Source organism: Mastacembelus armatus, chromosome 20 (assembly GCF_900324485.2).
Source record: "Mastacembelus armatus chromosome 20, fMasArm1.2, whole genome shotgun sequence".
NCBI lineage: Eukaryota > Metazoa > Chordata > Actinopteri > Synbranchiformes > Mastacembelidae > Mastacembelus > Mastacembelus armatus.
This window is the reverse complement of record NC_046652.1, coordinates 19,206,231-19,223,605: the sequence shown is the minus strand read 5'-3', so window position 1 is coordinate 19,223,605 and position 17,375 is coordinate 19,206,231. Positions and strand designations below refer to the sequence as shown.

At 41.1% G+C, this 17,375-nt stretch overlaps 1 protein-coding gene and 1 pseudogene across 1 annotated transcript in view; one reads left to right on the top strand and one right to left on the bottom strand.

The window, feature by feature from the left end:
• The window catches only part of LOC113121849 (uncharacterized), a 1,077,549-nt gene that overhangs the window by 116,597 nt on the left and 943,577 nt on the right, over positions 1-17,375 (bottom strand). The window contains 1 exon segment of the mRNA XM_033325771.1: positions 672-3,107. Coding sequence (XP_033181662.1) covers positions 672-3,107 — 2,436 coding nt within the window.
• The window catches only part of LOC113121854 (uncharacterized), a 957,344-nt pseudogene that overhangs the window by 161,580 nt on the left and 778,389 nt on the right, over positions 1-17,375 (top strand).

Here is a 17,375-nt window from a genome sequence, read left to right as displayed (position 1 = left end):
ATGAAGAGTTTACTTTGTCCTCAGAGTACAAACATGACTTAAATGACGAACATTTGGATCCGCATTGTACTGTATTGTATTGTATTGTACTGTATTGTATTGTATTGCAGTAATTTCCTCTCATTCACATTCCTGACTGAAAGGCTCATTATGCTGATGTCTCAGGTAAATGACATGACTATTCATGGTCAGACACACTTTCCTGCATATTTCTTTTCTAAACAAAAAGTGTCTTACAAAATTTTAATTAATGTATTGTTTTCAGTGAATGAGTGAACATCACTCACATCATGTTGAAGCAAACACTTTACACTACAAGATGTATTTATTAAAAGTCTTGCAGAATCAATGTTCTGTTTTATGGTCTTATTTCAGTGACTTAAAAATTTCAGTTTTTCACTAACCATGCATAAACACTGTTTGCTCAAAAACACAATCACATATTATTGTTGCCCAGTTTCTGCTGATTAGAGTGTTATCACACTTTAGCCAGTAACATGTTTAAAAGCAACTGAAAAAAGCACAAATGTCAGGGCATGTCAAAACTTGTCCAGGGCCCCAAAACACACTCAGACCTCAGACGGTTAAGCTATTTGATAGAGACCTTAACCACAGTGGTCAGTTTTGACATTTCTTCTTGGTGTGAATGCGCTGATGGGCTGTTAGAGCACTTGAGCAAAGAAAAAATTTTCCACATTGCTCACACCAGTACGGTTTCTCTCCAGAGTGAATACACTGATGTGTTTTGAGGTAGCCTAACCATGAGAAGGCTTTTCCACACTGGTCACAGCTATAGGGCTTCTCTCCAGAGTGAATACGCTGATGTGTTTTCAGGTTGCCTAACCGTGAGAAGGCCTTTCCACACTGGTCACAGCTATGGGGCTTCTCTCCAGAGTGAATACGCTGATGTGTTTTGAGGGGGCCTAACCGTGAGAAGGCTTTTCCACACTGGTCACAGCTATAGGGCTTCTCTCCAGAGTGAATACGCTGATGTGTTTTGAGGGGGCCTAACCGTGAGAAGGCTTTTCCACACTGGTCACAGCTATAGGGCTTCTCTCCAGAGTGAATACGCTGATGTGTTTTCAGGTTGCCTAACTGTGAGAAGGCCTTTCCACACTGGTCGCACCAGTGCGGCTTCTCTCCAGAGTGAATACGCTGATGTGTTTTAAGGGGGCCTAACCGTGGGAAGGCTTTTCCACACTGGTCACAGCTATAGGGCTTCTCTCCAGAGTGAATACGCTGATGTACTTTGAGGTGGCCTGACTCTGTGAAGGCTTTTCCACACTGGTCACAGCTATAGGGCTTCTCTCCAGAGTGAATACGCTGATGTTTTTTGAGGTTGCCTGACTCTGTGAAGGCTTTTCCACACTGGTCACAGCTATAGGGCTTCTGTGACGTGTGAATACGCTGATGTGTTTTCAGGGTATTTAAACATGTGAAGGCTTTTCCACATTGGTCACAGCTATAGGGCTTCTCTCCAGAGTGAATACGCTGATGTACTTTGAGGTGGCCTGACTCTGTGAAGGCTTTTCCACACTGGTCACAGCTATAGGGCTTCTCTCCAGAGTGAATACGCTGATGTGTTTTGAGGTGGCCTGACTCTGTGAAGGCTTTTCCACACTGGTCACAGCTATAGGGCTTCTCTCCAGAGTGAATACGCTGATGTGTTTTGAGGTGGCCTGACTCTGTGAAGGCTTTTCCACACTGGTCACAGCTATAGGGCTTCTGTGACGTGTGAATACGCTGATGTTTTTTCAGGGTATTTAAACATGTGAAGGCTTTTCCACACTGGTCACAGCTATAGGGCTTCTCTCCAGAGTGAATACGCTGATGTTTTTTGAGGTGGCCTGACTCTGTGAAGGCTTTTCCACACTGGTCACAGCTATAGGGCTTCTCTCCAGAGTGAATACGCTGATGTGTTTTGAGGTGGCCTGACTCTGTGAAGGCTTTTCCACACTGGTCACAGCTATAGGGCTTCTCTCCAGAGTGAATACGCTGATGTGTTTTAAGGGGGCCTAACCGTGGGAAGGCTTTTCCACACTGGTCACAGCTATAGGGCTTCTCTCCAGAGTGAATACGCTGATGTACTTTGAGGTGGCCTGACTCTGTGAAGGCTTTTCCACACTGGTCACAGCTATAGGGCTTCTCTCCAGAGTGAATACGCTGATGTGTTTTAAGGGGGCCTAACCGTGGGAAGGCTTTTCCACACTGGTCACAGCTATAGGGCTTCTCTCCAGAGTGAATACGCTGATGTACTTTGAGGTGGCCTGACTCTGTGAAGGCTTTTCCACACTGGTCACAGCTATAGGGCTTCTGTGACGTGTGAATACGCTGATGTTTTTTCAGGGTATTTAAACATGTGAAGGCTTTTCCACATTGGTCACAGCTATAGGGCTTCTCTCCAGAGTGAATACGCTGATGTGTTTTGAGGTGGCCTGACTCTGTGAAGGCTTTTCCACACTGGTCACAGCTATAGGGCTTCTCTCCAGAGTGAATACGCTGATGTGTTTTGAGGTGGCCTGACTCTGTGAAGGCTTTTCCACACTGGTCACAGCTATAGGGCTTCTCTCCAGAGTGAATACGCTGATGTTTTTTCAGGGTATTTAAACATGTGAAGGCTTTTCCACACTGGTCACAGCTATAGGGCTTCTCTCCAGAGTGAATACGCTGATGTTTTTTGAGGTGGCCTGACTCTGTGAAGGCTTTTCCACACTGGTCACAGCTATAGGGCTTCTCTCCAGAGTGAATACGCTGATGTGTTTTCAGGGTATTTAAACGTGTGAAGGCTTTTCCACACTGGTCACAGCTATAGGGCTTCTCTCCAGAGTGAATACGCTGATGTTTTTTGAGGTGGCCTGACTCTGTGAAGGCTTTTCCACACTGGTCACAGCTATAGGGCTTCTCTCCAGAGTGAATACGCTGATGTGTTTTGAGGTGGCCTAACCGTGAGAAGGCTTTTCCACACTGGTCACAGCTATAGGGCTTCTCTCCAGAGTGAATACGCTGATGTGTTTTCAGGTTGCCTAACTGTGAGAAGGCCTTTCCACACTGGTCACAGCTATAGGGCTTCTCTCTAGAGTGAATATGCTGATGTGTTTTCAGGTGACCTAAGTGGGAGAAGGCTTTTTCACACTGGTCACAGTTGTAGGTTTTCTTTCCAGTGTGAACATGCTGATTAATCTCTAAACTCTCCAATGTTGTGAAGGTCTTATTGACTCCTGTTCTTCTTTTCTATTTGTAAAAAAGAAGAAAAAAGCAAAATGGAGAAAAGATATGAAATTACATGATAGAAAAATCCAAAACCATAATTGACATTGACATTCACAACATGTCTATGAAACATGATCATGTAAACTGTGTTTCCCTGGAGTTCTATTTCATTCCAAAGTTCCAAAGTTGTGTTGTGTCTCATCCACACATTTTGTCATTTTTTAAAATTATTTTTCTTAAAACGTGTGCTTGCCTCACCTCAATAGCTTTTCTTAGTATCAACATTTAACTTTTTATCTAGTTTCATTTCTAAACAGTGGACACAACTCTCTGAAGTACAGCACCATATTTAAAGCACTAGCTTAAGTTTGAAATTAAAGAATTTCTCTTAAGTCTAATTTTTTCTCTTACCCAAATTTGGCTTTGAGAAACCACAGAAGTGTCTGGCAACAATTACTTTTAAGTTAGACCAAGTTTTACGACTCAGTGCCACACAGACCCAGGTCTGTCAACCACCACAAGACCAAGAAAATTGACCAATGTAAGAGAGTATACCAGCTTGGTGACAAAGACACTCTCAGCCTGCAGCTTAGTTAGCTGAACTTAGTCTTGGAACTCTGACCGATTCCACTCTGAGGACCAAATGGCCTCCGAAGCAGACTTTATTGCCCTGCTCGCATAGCAACTTCAGCAAGCTCCAGGTGATGTCTTGCAGCTAAGTACTCTGTGATGAACAGCTGATGCTCCAAACTACTTTTTCCCCAAATCTTCTTTTAACCTTCTGGGGTTGACGAATGTGCCAGCGAGTTTTGTGGCACCTCATTACAGGTAATGCGGTCCCGCCTTGTACTCTGTTCACTGTTCACATGTAAATAATCTCAGGTGAACCAGGTAAATATGTGCACGCCCCCGAGAAATGACATAAAACGTCAAACTCTCAGCTACAGCTAGTGTGAACAAGATGACATTGACATCATTTGTGAAGTAAACACTTTAGCCTACAACATGCAGGTCTCCAAAGTCTTATGAACCAATGTTCTGTTTGTGTTTTATGGTCTTATTACAGTGACTAAAAAATTTTAGTTTTTCACTAACCATGCATAAACACTTTTTTCTCAAAAACACAATCTTATAAACTTGCTGCTCACATATTTGTCAGGTTATTTGTGCTTTTTTCCTTAGTTTTTTGTAGCATTTGTTTCTGTAGCATTTCTGTTTACCATTTGATCCTTTGTAGCATTTGTATTTTGTCATGATCCGTATTCCTGAGTTCCTGTTTTTTGTCTTATTTTGAAGGATCATGACAGGAACTGGTTTTTGTTGTGTTCTGTTCCCTTTACTTTGCCCCAATTAGTTATTGTTTTCACCTGTGCCTTGTTTTTGTCCCTCACTTTATATACCTTTGTTTAGCCACAGTTTTTTGCTGGGTTGTCTGCTTACAGCTGCTCTCTACTGCCTTTGTTTCCTGAAGAGCCACAGTTCCCTGCCTCAGTAAAATACCCTGTTTTAAGTTAAGTAGTCCAGCTTTGTTCTTGTCTCTTGTAGTCTTTGTTCCTGCTTTGTTCACGTTCCCTGTAGCCCTGCTTTCCTTGTGTTCCCTGTAGTCCTGCCATGTCTCTGTCTCATGTTCATGCTCCCTGTGTGGTCTGGTGCATCTCCCTGAGTGTGTGACCCAGACCCTCATGCCCTGTTGTCCCTGTATCTCATGTTCATGTTCCCTGTGTGGTCTGGTGTGTCTCCTTGAGTGTGTGTGATCCAGATCTTCCTGTCCCCGTAACTCATGTGCTTTGTTTTGATTCCCGTGTCCTGGTGTTCCCCAGTTTCCTCTTTTCTGCCTTCCCGCTTTGTTCTGGTTTCTCATTGAAAATAAAGTCTTTTTGTTTAACCCTGAGTACCAGAGTGGGCGTTTCCTTGGTCCGAACTTTAGTTAACCCTGACATATGACAGTATTTATGTCTGTTTGCACTGGAGTACCCCCCCCGTACCTACACAAATTCCTTGTGTGTGTGCACACACACTTGGCAATAAAGCTCATTCTGATTCTAATTCTAATTCTGATTCTGATTAACAAACAATACCAGTGTGACGACTTTCACACCCGCAACTGGGTGCAAACTGACCGAATCACTACATTCAAAATGAAAACTTTACCATAAATAAATTATTACGTATTTTAAAAGCTTCCCATGACACTTTCAAGGCAAATGACTTAAGTCACTTGATTCATTAATGTCACAATTTTAATGGACACACTAGAATCTCCCTATGAACACTCCAAAGAAAAAAATCCAATGGTGGACTTGAAATGCCAAACTGATAAAAGTACTGGTCAGATTAGCATAAGTAGAATATCAGACTAGCAACACTCATCCTTAGTAAACTGGCTGGGTAATGGCTCAGACCTGCTTCTAAGCTGTTTTATTCAGGACTGGGTGAAACCAGAACACACCGGGAAATACATAAACATAAAGGCTGGATCTTAGACACTTCCAGACTTGAACTAAAATTAGAAAGAACAGATGATGCACTGACTATTGACAATTGACTCTGGCCTCTTTATGAAGCCTTTTCTATCGATTAAGTCCTGAACGCTGAGCTGTTGATCACTGCCAACAGAGGACTGGACCTCCTCGTTACTGCGGTTAAGCCAGCTGCAGTTCTGAAAAGCCACAACTGAAATTTGTGGGTGCGCATATTACTATGATTACGGTAATTTGAGGAACAACATAGAACGCGCTTTCAAATCACTTTTCATTTTTCTCAGAATTGAGGTAATACGTTTATGAGATAATTGTCATGTTTCAGTTTTTCTTTTTCAAATTTGCCCTCAAATGGTTCATTTATAGGTCTTTTTTGACAGGTGTTTGTTTATTTGAGTAATGAATTTCTGTATTTTTCAGAGGGCTAGAAAAACCGCATTTCTCATCAACAGAAAAAAAAACAATTGCCAGTTCTTATAGGGGACATCCCATACTATATACAGTGCATGCCTCATATGAAAACCTTTTACTGCAGCCTTTTGGAGAAATGTTCCATTATCCTACTTCAGTGTCTGTCGCTCCCAATTGTACTGTATAATTATAATAATAAAATTGTAAAACAAAACATACTAGAACTACTAACTAAAGGTCACATAACGAAAGCACAAAACATTGTTTTACACCATATCAAGTCAAAGTACATTTTCCTAGTGTAGTACTGAGGATGACAGTGCCAGTCATCCTCACCAAAAATGGCATTTGCAGGTATGTTAACACAGGTGGGATGATGCCATCCATTACACAATGAGCACTGCACCATGATTTCTTTGTTGTGTGCAGGACTACACACTGACAGGAGTTTGCCTAAAATTGGCTTTGCTTGGTTGAGGCTCTGAAACACCTGGTGAATTCTGCCCTCATTCGTCAATCACGGAACAGACAATTCTCTGGCCAAAGGTTGCAGCATAGAGGATGTGCAAATGCCACTGCAAACAAGCCACAGTTGCTGCTATTGCTTTGCTGCTGAGCACTAGGAAAAATTACCACGAATAGGTCTTCCTTTGGCCTTCACATCCCCAATAAGGCTTGTGTGGCACTGGTGTCCAACACTGTTGAGAGGCTATTGTGAGGGAAATTTACACCTTGACAGACAAATGTCTGCTACCTCCTTGTGTTAATTCAACAAAGACTTTTGACACGGCTTTGTATTCATTAGGAAGCAGACGAAAAGTCATAGAGACGCTAATTATATTATGAATGCCATCCGGAGGCAGATGATTCGCTGTGGTGACCCCTGAAGGGAGCAGCCGAAAGGAAAAGAAGAAGAAGAAGAAGATGCCATCCTGCCAGCACGACTTACATGTGAGTGACTTATGTGTAAATTAATACTATTCAACTGATATTAAAGCTGATCATTTTCCGTGTTTGCGGTCAATCGGTATTGACCCGTTCTGCAGACCGTATGCTCCGTTGTGACTCTGTTGCTTTGTCTATTAAATTTGCCATCCTTTAACCTGAGATTTGCCTCCAAGTGCTTTTTGCCACGACAGCTATCATGAATGCAAACCTTATTACTACCAGCAAAGATGTTGCTTGCTGTCACCCAATGGTTTCCCCCAGTGTGTAACATTCGAATGAGTGGCTTGTTAGGAGTACCCACAATTCCTCCTTTAATACACTAGATAAAAGTTTGGACTGAAATCCATCAGTTTCTGTGTATTCATTTGCAATAACGTGAGAAGCAAAATCAATCTCATCACTGCTGAGCCAATAATCAGGGTGCAGAGTAGAACTAATGGCACTGCCTTTGGGGGCTTGCTGTTTTCTATAAAGTCTACTTGAAGGCAGTTTTTCAGTTGGTCTCTTACCATACCAGCATGGACTAAGGTTCATCTCTTTGCATTTTAGGTGTGTGTAGGTGTGTGTGTCTTTGCATTTGAAGTGTTACCTAATAAGAAGTAATCATTTATTTCTTCTACTTATGAGAACTGGGGTCTTTATTTATACTCTTTAGAAAGAGGAAATACTTTATTTTGTCTGTCTGTCCTGCTGTAATCTCATCTGAAAACAATGATTTGAAAGATAAACTTTAAAGTAAAATATAGAAAACCATTACTCAAATAAACAAACACCTGTCAAACTGGCTTGATCTCAGTTTTCGATCTATTAAGTCCTGAACACTGACCTGCTGATCGCTGGGACCAGAGGACGAGTCGGGCTCGTTGGTCGGGTGGTCTGGGTCGATGAAATCTTGATCTGTGTGCTCTTGATCCTTTATTCCGCTCTTGTATTCGTCCAGTTCGGCACAATCCGGATCCTGATCCTCCTCTTTAGATGCGCCTTTGTTGTGGTCCTGGTCGATAAAATCCGGGTTCTGAGTCTCCTCTTTAATTTCATGTTTGCAGTGGTCCTGATAGACGAAACCTGGGTCCTGGTTCTCCTCTTTAATCTCGGTTTTGTAGTAGTTATCGCTGTTTCCATGCTCTGGTTCTGTTTTTGTCGCCGCCATTTTGAGACGCAAACGTCCCCAGAAGCGGAAGCCCCGCCCCCTTAGTAACCGTTGCTAAGTGTCAGCAGCGTGTGCCTGGGCCTCGATGGGAGTGTTATCAGTGTTTGAGTCACTGTCACAATATCGTGGTGTGGAAATCAATGATGTGTGACAATAGTAAAGTTTGTGGACATTATTTACATTTGTAGACGTGTGATATATATGCAAGAAGGTGTTTATGTTCACATTGGAGTGTGAACTGAATATTTCATTTGGAAACAAAGTGGATTTATGGAAGTGAGAGCTCCACTCTGTGATGATGCTTGTGTGACTGTGGCTATATAGTGTTTTCAGACTTAAACTATGAGGACCACCATGTCCATGGTGTCACTCAAAGCAAACACTGAGGGTTCATGTGATGTGTTTCACTTCCTTCTAGATCCAACACAGATTAGTTGGTGAAGGATTAAACAAATAATAAATCAGATGTTTAAAGGCTGTAAATAAGTCACTGTGTGGGCTGTCAGACTGACATTTACATCATATGTCCCTCAGCATGTCTATAATGTCTGCACCAAATTTTACTCTGACACAAAGCAGTGAGTCCACAGAGCACAGCTGCAACCAACCCCCATCAGGAGGCTCTAGAGCTCTTCACAGCCACTGGATGCTGATAGATCCTTCAGACACAGATGGGCTGAACTGAAAAGGAGAGTGCATAAGAGAGGAGCCCAGACCTTGGATGATCTGGAAAGACTGCAAAGAGGAATGGTTAAAGATCCCTCTCTCTGTATTCTCCAACCTTGTGAGATGTTATAGGAGGAGATTAAGTGCTGTCTTGTTGGCAAAAGGGGGGTTGTACGAAGTATTAAGATCAATAATAATAATCAATAATTGTGGCACACATGATTTCATATAAAGTCAATTATTTGTTAATGTTATTTTTGTTTTTTGCTGAATAATTGTACTTCAATTAAAGGTTGGATTTTTCTCATTTTTCTGAATTTTGGTTCTATTTTTAAAAAGAAAATGAATTTATTAGAAGCTTAAAATCCTTAATCCAATCTTAATCCCGGTGCCAATAATTGTGGAGGGCACTGTAGGAGTGAGTGTGACTGTGTTCATCTCTACTGTGTTTGTTGGTTCCCTCTCATTCAAATGAGACATGATGTCAGCAGTAACCTAACCTAACTGGAACACACACAGCAACAGTTTTTTCAGTCCTCAAAGTCCACTATGGGTCACGTTAATATAGCGTGTTTATAAATAACAGATCATTCATGAAAGGCTTCAAACCTGCATGGGGCGATCCCAATGGATTCCAAGCCCATCACCTTAACCACTCAGCCAGAACAACTTGCTCATGTACTGAATTTGATTTATTTAAAACAAAAAACAATGTGTTGTTTCTAAGTATTTAACCATTTAATTTTAAAAAGTAATGTTTAATATCAGCCCTCTGATGGTCTGGTGACCTGTCCAGGGTGTAGTCCTGCCTTTCACCCAAAGAGAACTGATCCCAGTTACCCTAATTAGGAATAAGCAGGTATAGATAATGAATATTTAGTATCCAGAAACTGGGCGACTCCTGAGAAACCACTTTAGACATGAGACCAGCATGTTAAAGAAGTGCAGCTGTGAAAAGGAGTTGACAAACATGAATCTTCTTTATGAAACAGGAGCATGTAGGGAGGAGACAAGAAGGGAATCTAAACAGGAACAGTGTGGTCTAAGGTGCCACACTCAAGGTTTTCTTCCTTCCTATGAGCAGGGTATTCTGGTCTCCAGGTGAAGGCGTGGGTTCAAATCCCACTCCTGACAGGTGTTTTCATGTATTTCATATATTGATTTCTACCCTGTACTTTGATAACATTCAATGTCTCTTTGTAAAGTCATTTTCTACTTGAAGATGTACATGTAACAGTAACAACAGTGAATCAGCTGCAAAGATATTCTGCATTAACCTGATAGTCAATTGGCAGAACATAGGTGGATCCAAGTGTAGCACATTTACAGTTAAATGTGTGTTATACACAGCCTGGCTAGCTCAGTCAGTAGAGCATGATATTCTTAATCTCAGGGTTAGGGTTAGGTTTGAGCCCCACTTTGGGTGGTGGTGATTCTACAGGAGAGCTCCATGTGTTGAGAAGAGGTGATGTGACTTCAGGGGGGTAATAGGAGAAGGAGTTTCAGTGTCATTAAATAAACATAGATGAGTGACTGTATCATAAATGACTACAGAATTGCTTCCAAATTCAAACACAGACTAAGTGGAATTTCCACACATAGAACATTATGTCTTCATTATGTAACACAATCTAATTGTGTTAAACAGCTGTACAGCTTTATGTCCCACACTGACATGACATTTGTCACAACATGCTGATTTTCCAAAGTCCACTGGTGCATTTGTGTGTTACCAGAAATATCACAGACACTATGTTGTCAAAAACAAGCATCCATAATCAAACTAGGCAGTTGGAAGTCCAGCTTTTGTACCAGATGTTATGTTATTTTATTCAGCCTGGAAACAGACCAGCACCACAGCAAAATAAGTGTCATGATCTGTATCAGAGGTAAAGCTGGACAGAGTGATATGAAGTGTAAAGATCAAATCCTGTTACCAATGAGGTGTCCTTTAGGAATTAATGTCTATCATTAACATGTTTACATTCTCACTTGAGTGAAACCTCAGAAATAACTTTTCTAAAATTATAGCTACTCTAGATGGCATAGCCCTGGCCTCCAGCACTACTGTAAAAAACCTTGGAGTTATTTCTGACCAGGACATGTCCTTTAACTCACACATAAAACAAATCTCTAGAACTGCCTTCTTTCACCTGTGCAACATTTCCAAAATTAGGAACATCCTGTCTCAGAATGATGCAGAAAAACTAGTCCATGCATTTGTTACCTCAAGGCTAGATTACTGTAACTCATTACTATCTGGATGTCCCAATATCTCCATAAAAACATGACACAGAAAAAGTGGAACCAATCAAAGAGTGTGTCTTAGGGAGGAAGACATGACTGTGGAAAAACTCTGTCGCATCTTTCAGGGAAAGAAAAGTCATTTGAAGTAGAGTCCACAACGCAGCTAGTCCTGCTACTGGGTCCTCATTGGCTCTCATCAGCCTTAGTTCAGCTGTGAAGTTAATGGAAGTGCTGTTCAGTTTTCTACAGGTTTTATTTGATTATTCATTATTATTATTCTATTATTATTTTTGATTGTTTGGAAAAATGGCGTATTGCTCTGGTCGACAAAAACTAATATTGAAATACAAGACGTTTCTTTTTTTCATGGGTCTAAAGGGGATCAATGAAATTTAACAGCTGCTTTGATTTCCTTTGTCTATGTAACAAAACAAAATCCACAATAACAAAGAGACAAAAACGGAACAAGGGCTGGATTTCAATTTTTTTAACTTTGGGATTTTCAAACAAAAATCAAATAACCAGTGTTTTTTATTTTTTTAATATCTGCTGTTGGACAGAAAATCCAAAGACTAAAAGATTCACGGTCCGTGAACTTTTTGCTATTTGAAGTTTGGTTTTATAAACAGAAACAAAAAAACGAAAATGAAAAAGTTTTTTGATTCTGTGATGAAAATGTCAGACACCTTTTTAAAGTCAGACTTGATTTTCTTTCCTCATTTATACTTTAAATAAAGAAAGTTCTACAGCGCTGAAACGGAAAAACAGCTGTATTTCCTGTCTCTAAAACCGGAAGTATCTCTTCTTCTGTCATTTGTGGTGATCTTCTTGGCGCTACTACTCTCACCTGGATGCTGCTACTACGAATCGTTATTGAATCACGATTACGCAAGAAACCGGAAGTTGTTTCAGAGAGGCGCGTGTTACTCGGCGTCTCACCTGCAGGCTCCCGTAGCTAACACCGGTCCGATTGGTAGTGGAAGGTCAAGGCTTTAGAGGTTTACTCAGACATCATTGTAGAAATGGAGAAACAAGGCTTGTCATCGGAAGTTGTCTCTGAACATCTGTCACGGGAATGTGGAGAAGCGAGAGGGTTTTCACAAGAACTATCAGGAAAGTTTGAGCTGAAAACGCCCCAGGTTGTTCTCGTCTGTCTGACACACACTTGGAATTAGAGGTGGCAAAAGTTGTAAACGAGGTAAGACACCTCTGACTGTCTGAGACACCCTTCATTCATTCATTCATTCATTCATTCATTCATTCATTCTTACTTAGTTAATGATATTAGCACAGTGTCTTCACATTCCACATGTGGTTTTGAGAGCTACTGTTTAGTATTTAATGAGTCACTTCCTGGTGGGGCTAACATGTGGCTGCAAAATGATGAAGGGGTCTCTGTCCACAAAAGGCCTACATGCTGCAGAAGGACCAATTGGGTCCATTTTAAAGGAGGTGCATCAGCCTTATCATGGAGCAAGATGCCAAATAAGTGATGTTGCTCATCTTTCTTTACACACAGTATGTTTCATCAAATGTGTTGAATTCATGTGTCATGCCTGTAATAGTCAGTGGTACAAAAACTGCTCATAAACTGTAAGGAAACATGCCAATAGGCTACACTGTAGAAATACTGCACTAAAAGTAAATGTGATCAAGAAAATGCAACACATGCAAGTATCAGAAGTATATGCTTCTTGAAACTGATAACTGATCATTCAGTACAGTAGAGATTATCAGCAGTATTTGATTGGAAGTGTAGCTTGTTTCAAGCTCTATAAACCGGACATTCATAATATATAAAATGAAGAGAAATCTAAAAGTCCAAATTATGTGAGATGTTCAGACTGGTAGCTCACTTTTTTTTTTTTTTTAGAATGAACCTTGTTATTTTTAAGGGAGCTCTGAACCTTAACCCCAGACCATACCATGCTGAATATATGGGCCATAAGCTTCACCTGGACCAGAATGAAAAACCTGTAATGTTTGGAGTGACCCATGTTTTAGCCATCGATGGGTTCAGCACAAAGAGTGAGAGTCCTTCCACAATGCCAACGAAAAACAACTTGTCCATCTATTGAGACGTTTTCAGGTCACACTAACAGTATCTCAGACAAAATGTTGTCATTTTGATTTGTCAATGTTTAGATGAATTTGTGTTTTAGCTAAAATAAATGTAAAATAATTAAAAAGACACATTATGACAAATCAACATGATCAAACCCTGTCATTTAAAATGTACATTGATGTAAAACAGAGAAAAGTTGTTCTGGTGTGTTCCTGGAAATTAATTAATATCTGGTTTGCTATTTCAGTTCAATATCCTCTATACCTTTAGTGTATTTAATAAAATGGAGAGGGAAAAACATTCCATGGCCGTCATATAACAAAAACATTTATTGCACAGTAAACATAGGGGGAAAAGTGTTGCACAACTCTTGGATTTTAAACATATCCTTCTAAACTGCCTGCTGTGGAAAGTGACACTGCATCTCATTTTCTACATCCTTAGCAGTAACGTTTGTTCTTCAACTACCAAATAAGTTCACCACAACATTAAAACCACCAGGTGGGTCTAATGTCGTGACTCTGACCAGTCTGTGGCTACACTGCCCTATACACAGCAAACTGCCAAGCACTCTGGCTGTGATCGAAAGGCTTTAGAACCTACAGTGCATTGTGTCTTGCTGCATATGGGACTGTGTAGCGTCACACCAGTCAGAGCCACGTGACCCCTGTTGGATTTTAATGCTATGGTCGATCAGTGTATGAACATGTGCGTTTAAAAGTATAACAAACAATTAACAAAAAGTGCACCACTGTTGGCCAGAAATGAAAAGGACACTTTGCACAACTTCAAATAATTTTCCTCCTCTAGGCCTGCAGCGATCACCTATGTACGGTGGCCGACAAGGGCAAACGCTCTGCAACGGCCAAAACACCTGCAGAAGAGAAACGCCATGTTTGGCAGCATCCAGGTGAGTGTCGGTGTAGTGGCGCCAAGAAGACTGCCCGTTGCCACAAATGACACAAGAAGAAGAGACACTTCCGGTTTTAGAGAAAGGAAATACAGCTGTTTTTCCGTTTCAGCGCTGTAGAACTTTCTTTATTTAAAGTATAAATGAGGAAAGAAAATCAAGTAACTTTAAAAAGGTGTCTGACATTTTCATCACAGAATCAAAAAACGATTTCATTTTCGTTTTTTTTGTTTCTGTTTATAAAACCAAACTTCAAATACCAAAAACTACACGGACTGTGAATGCTCTTTGTTTAGAATCTGTTTTCAGCTGACCGGACTGTTCTGTTGGGAAATATCGGATTGTTTCCTGTTGTTTATTCCTTCATGTGCATTCATGTCCTGATGGGAATAATATCCCAGAACAAAACTGACTGGATGATAGTTTTGCTTTCAAAAGTCAGTGAAGACCAAAGGAACAAAGCCACAATCAATTGAAAAAGGAAAACCAGCACAGAATACCTCAGGGAACGTGTTTGCTCTGTGGTCCATATTTGAAGCTGACCTTGTGTTGGAATGTTTGGATTTCTTGTTTAATATTGTTGATCCATTCATGGCCTTATGGAAATATTGGACTGTTTTAGGATGGATTTGACCTGCACTATGTTGGGATATGTTTTCAGGGCTTCCAGCCAACCCAAGTCTGTTCAGTCTGTACTGACTGTATATTGTGTTCAATAAAGCAAACATTTGGGATCATCTGTTGGCCAAATCTTTTCTTTAATGTCATGTTGAATTGCTTTGCTTGGTAAGATCATGTAAACCCATGAGGCAAGAAAAACTTGAAAGCATATTTCTATGTCTTCAAACTTCTGGTTCCATGACCCTCAGCTCTTTTCAATAATATCCATGGAAAAGTTCCTATCAGATCCTTTTTAGAACCAATATAGGATCTACTGAATATTCTTCAGTTTAATGCCAGCAGGGGCGGAGCCACAGGGATCAGGTGACCCAGGTACCTGAGAACAGGCGTTCAGACTCCATTTAGAGACGACAGAGCAGAAGGAGGAGACGTGGCTGAGGCAGGTGAGTTTTGATCCAACGTTGTTCTCTTCCTGTCACAGAGTCTGAGTGTTAGCACTTTGGTTCAGGTTAAGGCCAGAGTTAGACTGAGCTCAGGCTGAGGGACCAGGGAAGGTGTTACCAGGGACCTCACATCTGTGTGTGTTTAATGTGACTGGGACTGACCTGAACAGTCAGTGTTTCCCTCTCAGAAACTTCCCTCTAAACCACGTCCCAGGGGTCAAAGGTCCATCAGGTTCCAAAGGTCTGGTACTTTACGATCTAAAGGCTTTTACCAGGCAGGTGGATTTAGAAAAACCTGATCAGATGAAGTGAACTCCTTTTAAAAACAGATGTAAAACCCTTTAATTTAAAGACACAAAAACAGATGTTTGTGTTTTTACTCTGATTCAGTTCTGTTCCAGTTTTTTGTGAGGACCAGTACTATGGCAGTGAGGACCTTAGGGTTGATCCTCACTTTGTCAGAGCCACTTGGGGTGTCAGCACTCTGTGTTAGGTTAGGGTAAGTGACAAGTGAAAGCTGCGAGTGAACAAAACATTTATGGGTGTGTGTTTTATGAGGGTCCTGACAGAAAGAGCTGAACAAACATATGAGCATTCCCTCTAAACAACATCCCAGGGATCAAAGGTCCATCAGGTTCCAAAGGTCTGGTACTTTACGATCTAAAGGCTTTTACCAGGCAGGTGGATTTAGAAAAACCTGAGCAGGTGAAGTGAACTCTGTTTAAAGAGCAGTGTAAAATGTTTGGTGGTCTAAATGCTGCTTTAAATAATTCTTCCCAGAAATAGAAATAGAAATGTCCTGATAGTGTTTTATTATTCTAGCTCTAGCTCTAGGGGATACCGGCACGTAACACGATGCGAGTTTTCCTCCCAAAGCTCTCCCACTCTCAACAAAATCCAGCAACACTACTACACTTAAAGGAAACTATTTATTTTCTGAATAACATCAAATAAGAAACTAAAACACTCCATGAACCCAGAACAAACAACAAACAATAGTAGTAGTCCTACTATTTCCTAACAAAAAAAAAAACCCAACAAAAAGACTCCATGAATGAGGTGGCAGTCCTGGAAAAGTGAAGTTGGGGGGGAAGTGATGGCAAATGAAAAGTGGTCTCTGGTCTGTCAGTGTCTTGTGATGTCAGTAACTTGACACATCTGGATCTGGATTTAAAGGGGTGAGGGTGGTCTCTGGTCTGTCAGTGTCTTGTGATGTCAGTGATGTCAGTAACTCTGACACATCTGTATCTGGATTTAAAGGGGTGAGGGTGGTCTCTGGTCTGTCAGTGTCTTGTGATGTCAGTGATGTCAGTAACTCTGACACATCTGTATCTGGATTTAAAGGGGTGAGGGTGGTCTCTGGTCTGTCAGTGTCTTGTGATGTCAGTGATGTCAGTAACTCTGACACATCTGTATCTGGATTTAAAGGGGTGAGGGTGGTCTCTGGTCTGTCAGTGTCTTGTGATGTCAGTGATGTCAGTAACTCTGATACATCTGTATCTGGATTTAAAGGGGTGAGGGTGGTCTCTGGTCTGTCAGTGTCTTGTGATGTCAGTGATGTCAGTAACTCTGATACATCTGTATCTGGATTTAAAGGGGTGAGGGTGGTCTCTGGTCTGTCAGTGTCTTGTGATGTCAGTGATGTCAGTAACTCTGATACATCTGTATCTGGATTTAAAGGGGTGAGGGTGGTCTCTGGTCTGTCAGTGTTTTGTGATGTCAGTGATGTCAGTAACTCTCACGCATCTGGATTTAAAGGGGTGAGGGTGGTCTCTGGTCTGTCAGGGTCTTGTGATGTCAGTGATGTCAGTAACTCTGACACATCTGGATCTGGATTTAAAGGGGTGAGAGTGGTCTCTGGTCTGTCAGTCTTGTGATGTCAGTGATGTCAGTAACTCTGACACATCTGGATCTGGATTTAAAGGTTCTATCTGTTTAGTTTCTTTTCAGTCATTTTGTAGAGGTGAGAACTCTGACACAAAACATGTTGTTGTTGTTGTTTTTATGTAATAATCTAAAAATATAATGTCAGACCTTCTTGGGGGGGTCAGGTTCTGGTTGGTGGGCCCAAAAATCAGCCTTAAAGGTCCAGCACACCTACAGTAAAATATTGCAAACGACATGACTGCCTCATTGCCAAGTCATACAGCAATTTGAAATGACAGTCAACAAGTATGTGGCCTCACATCTGTGTGTGTCTGTGGCTGTTGGTTAATGTGTGTTT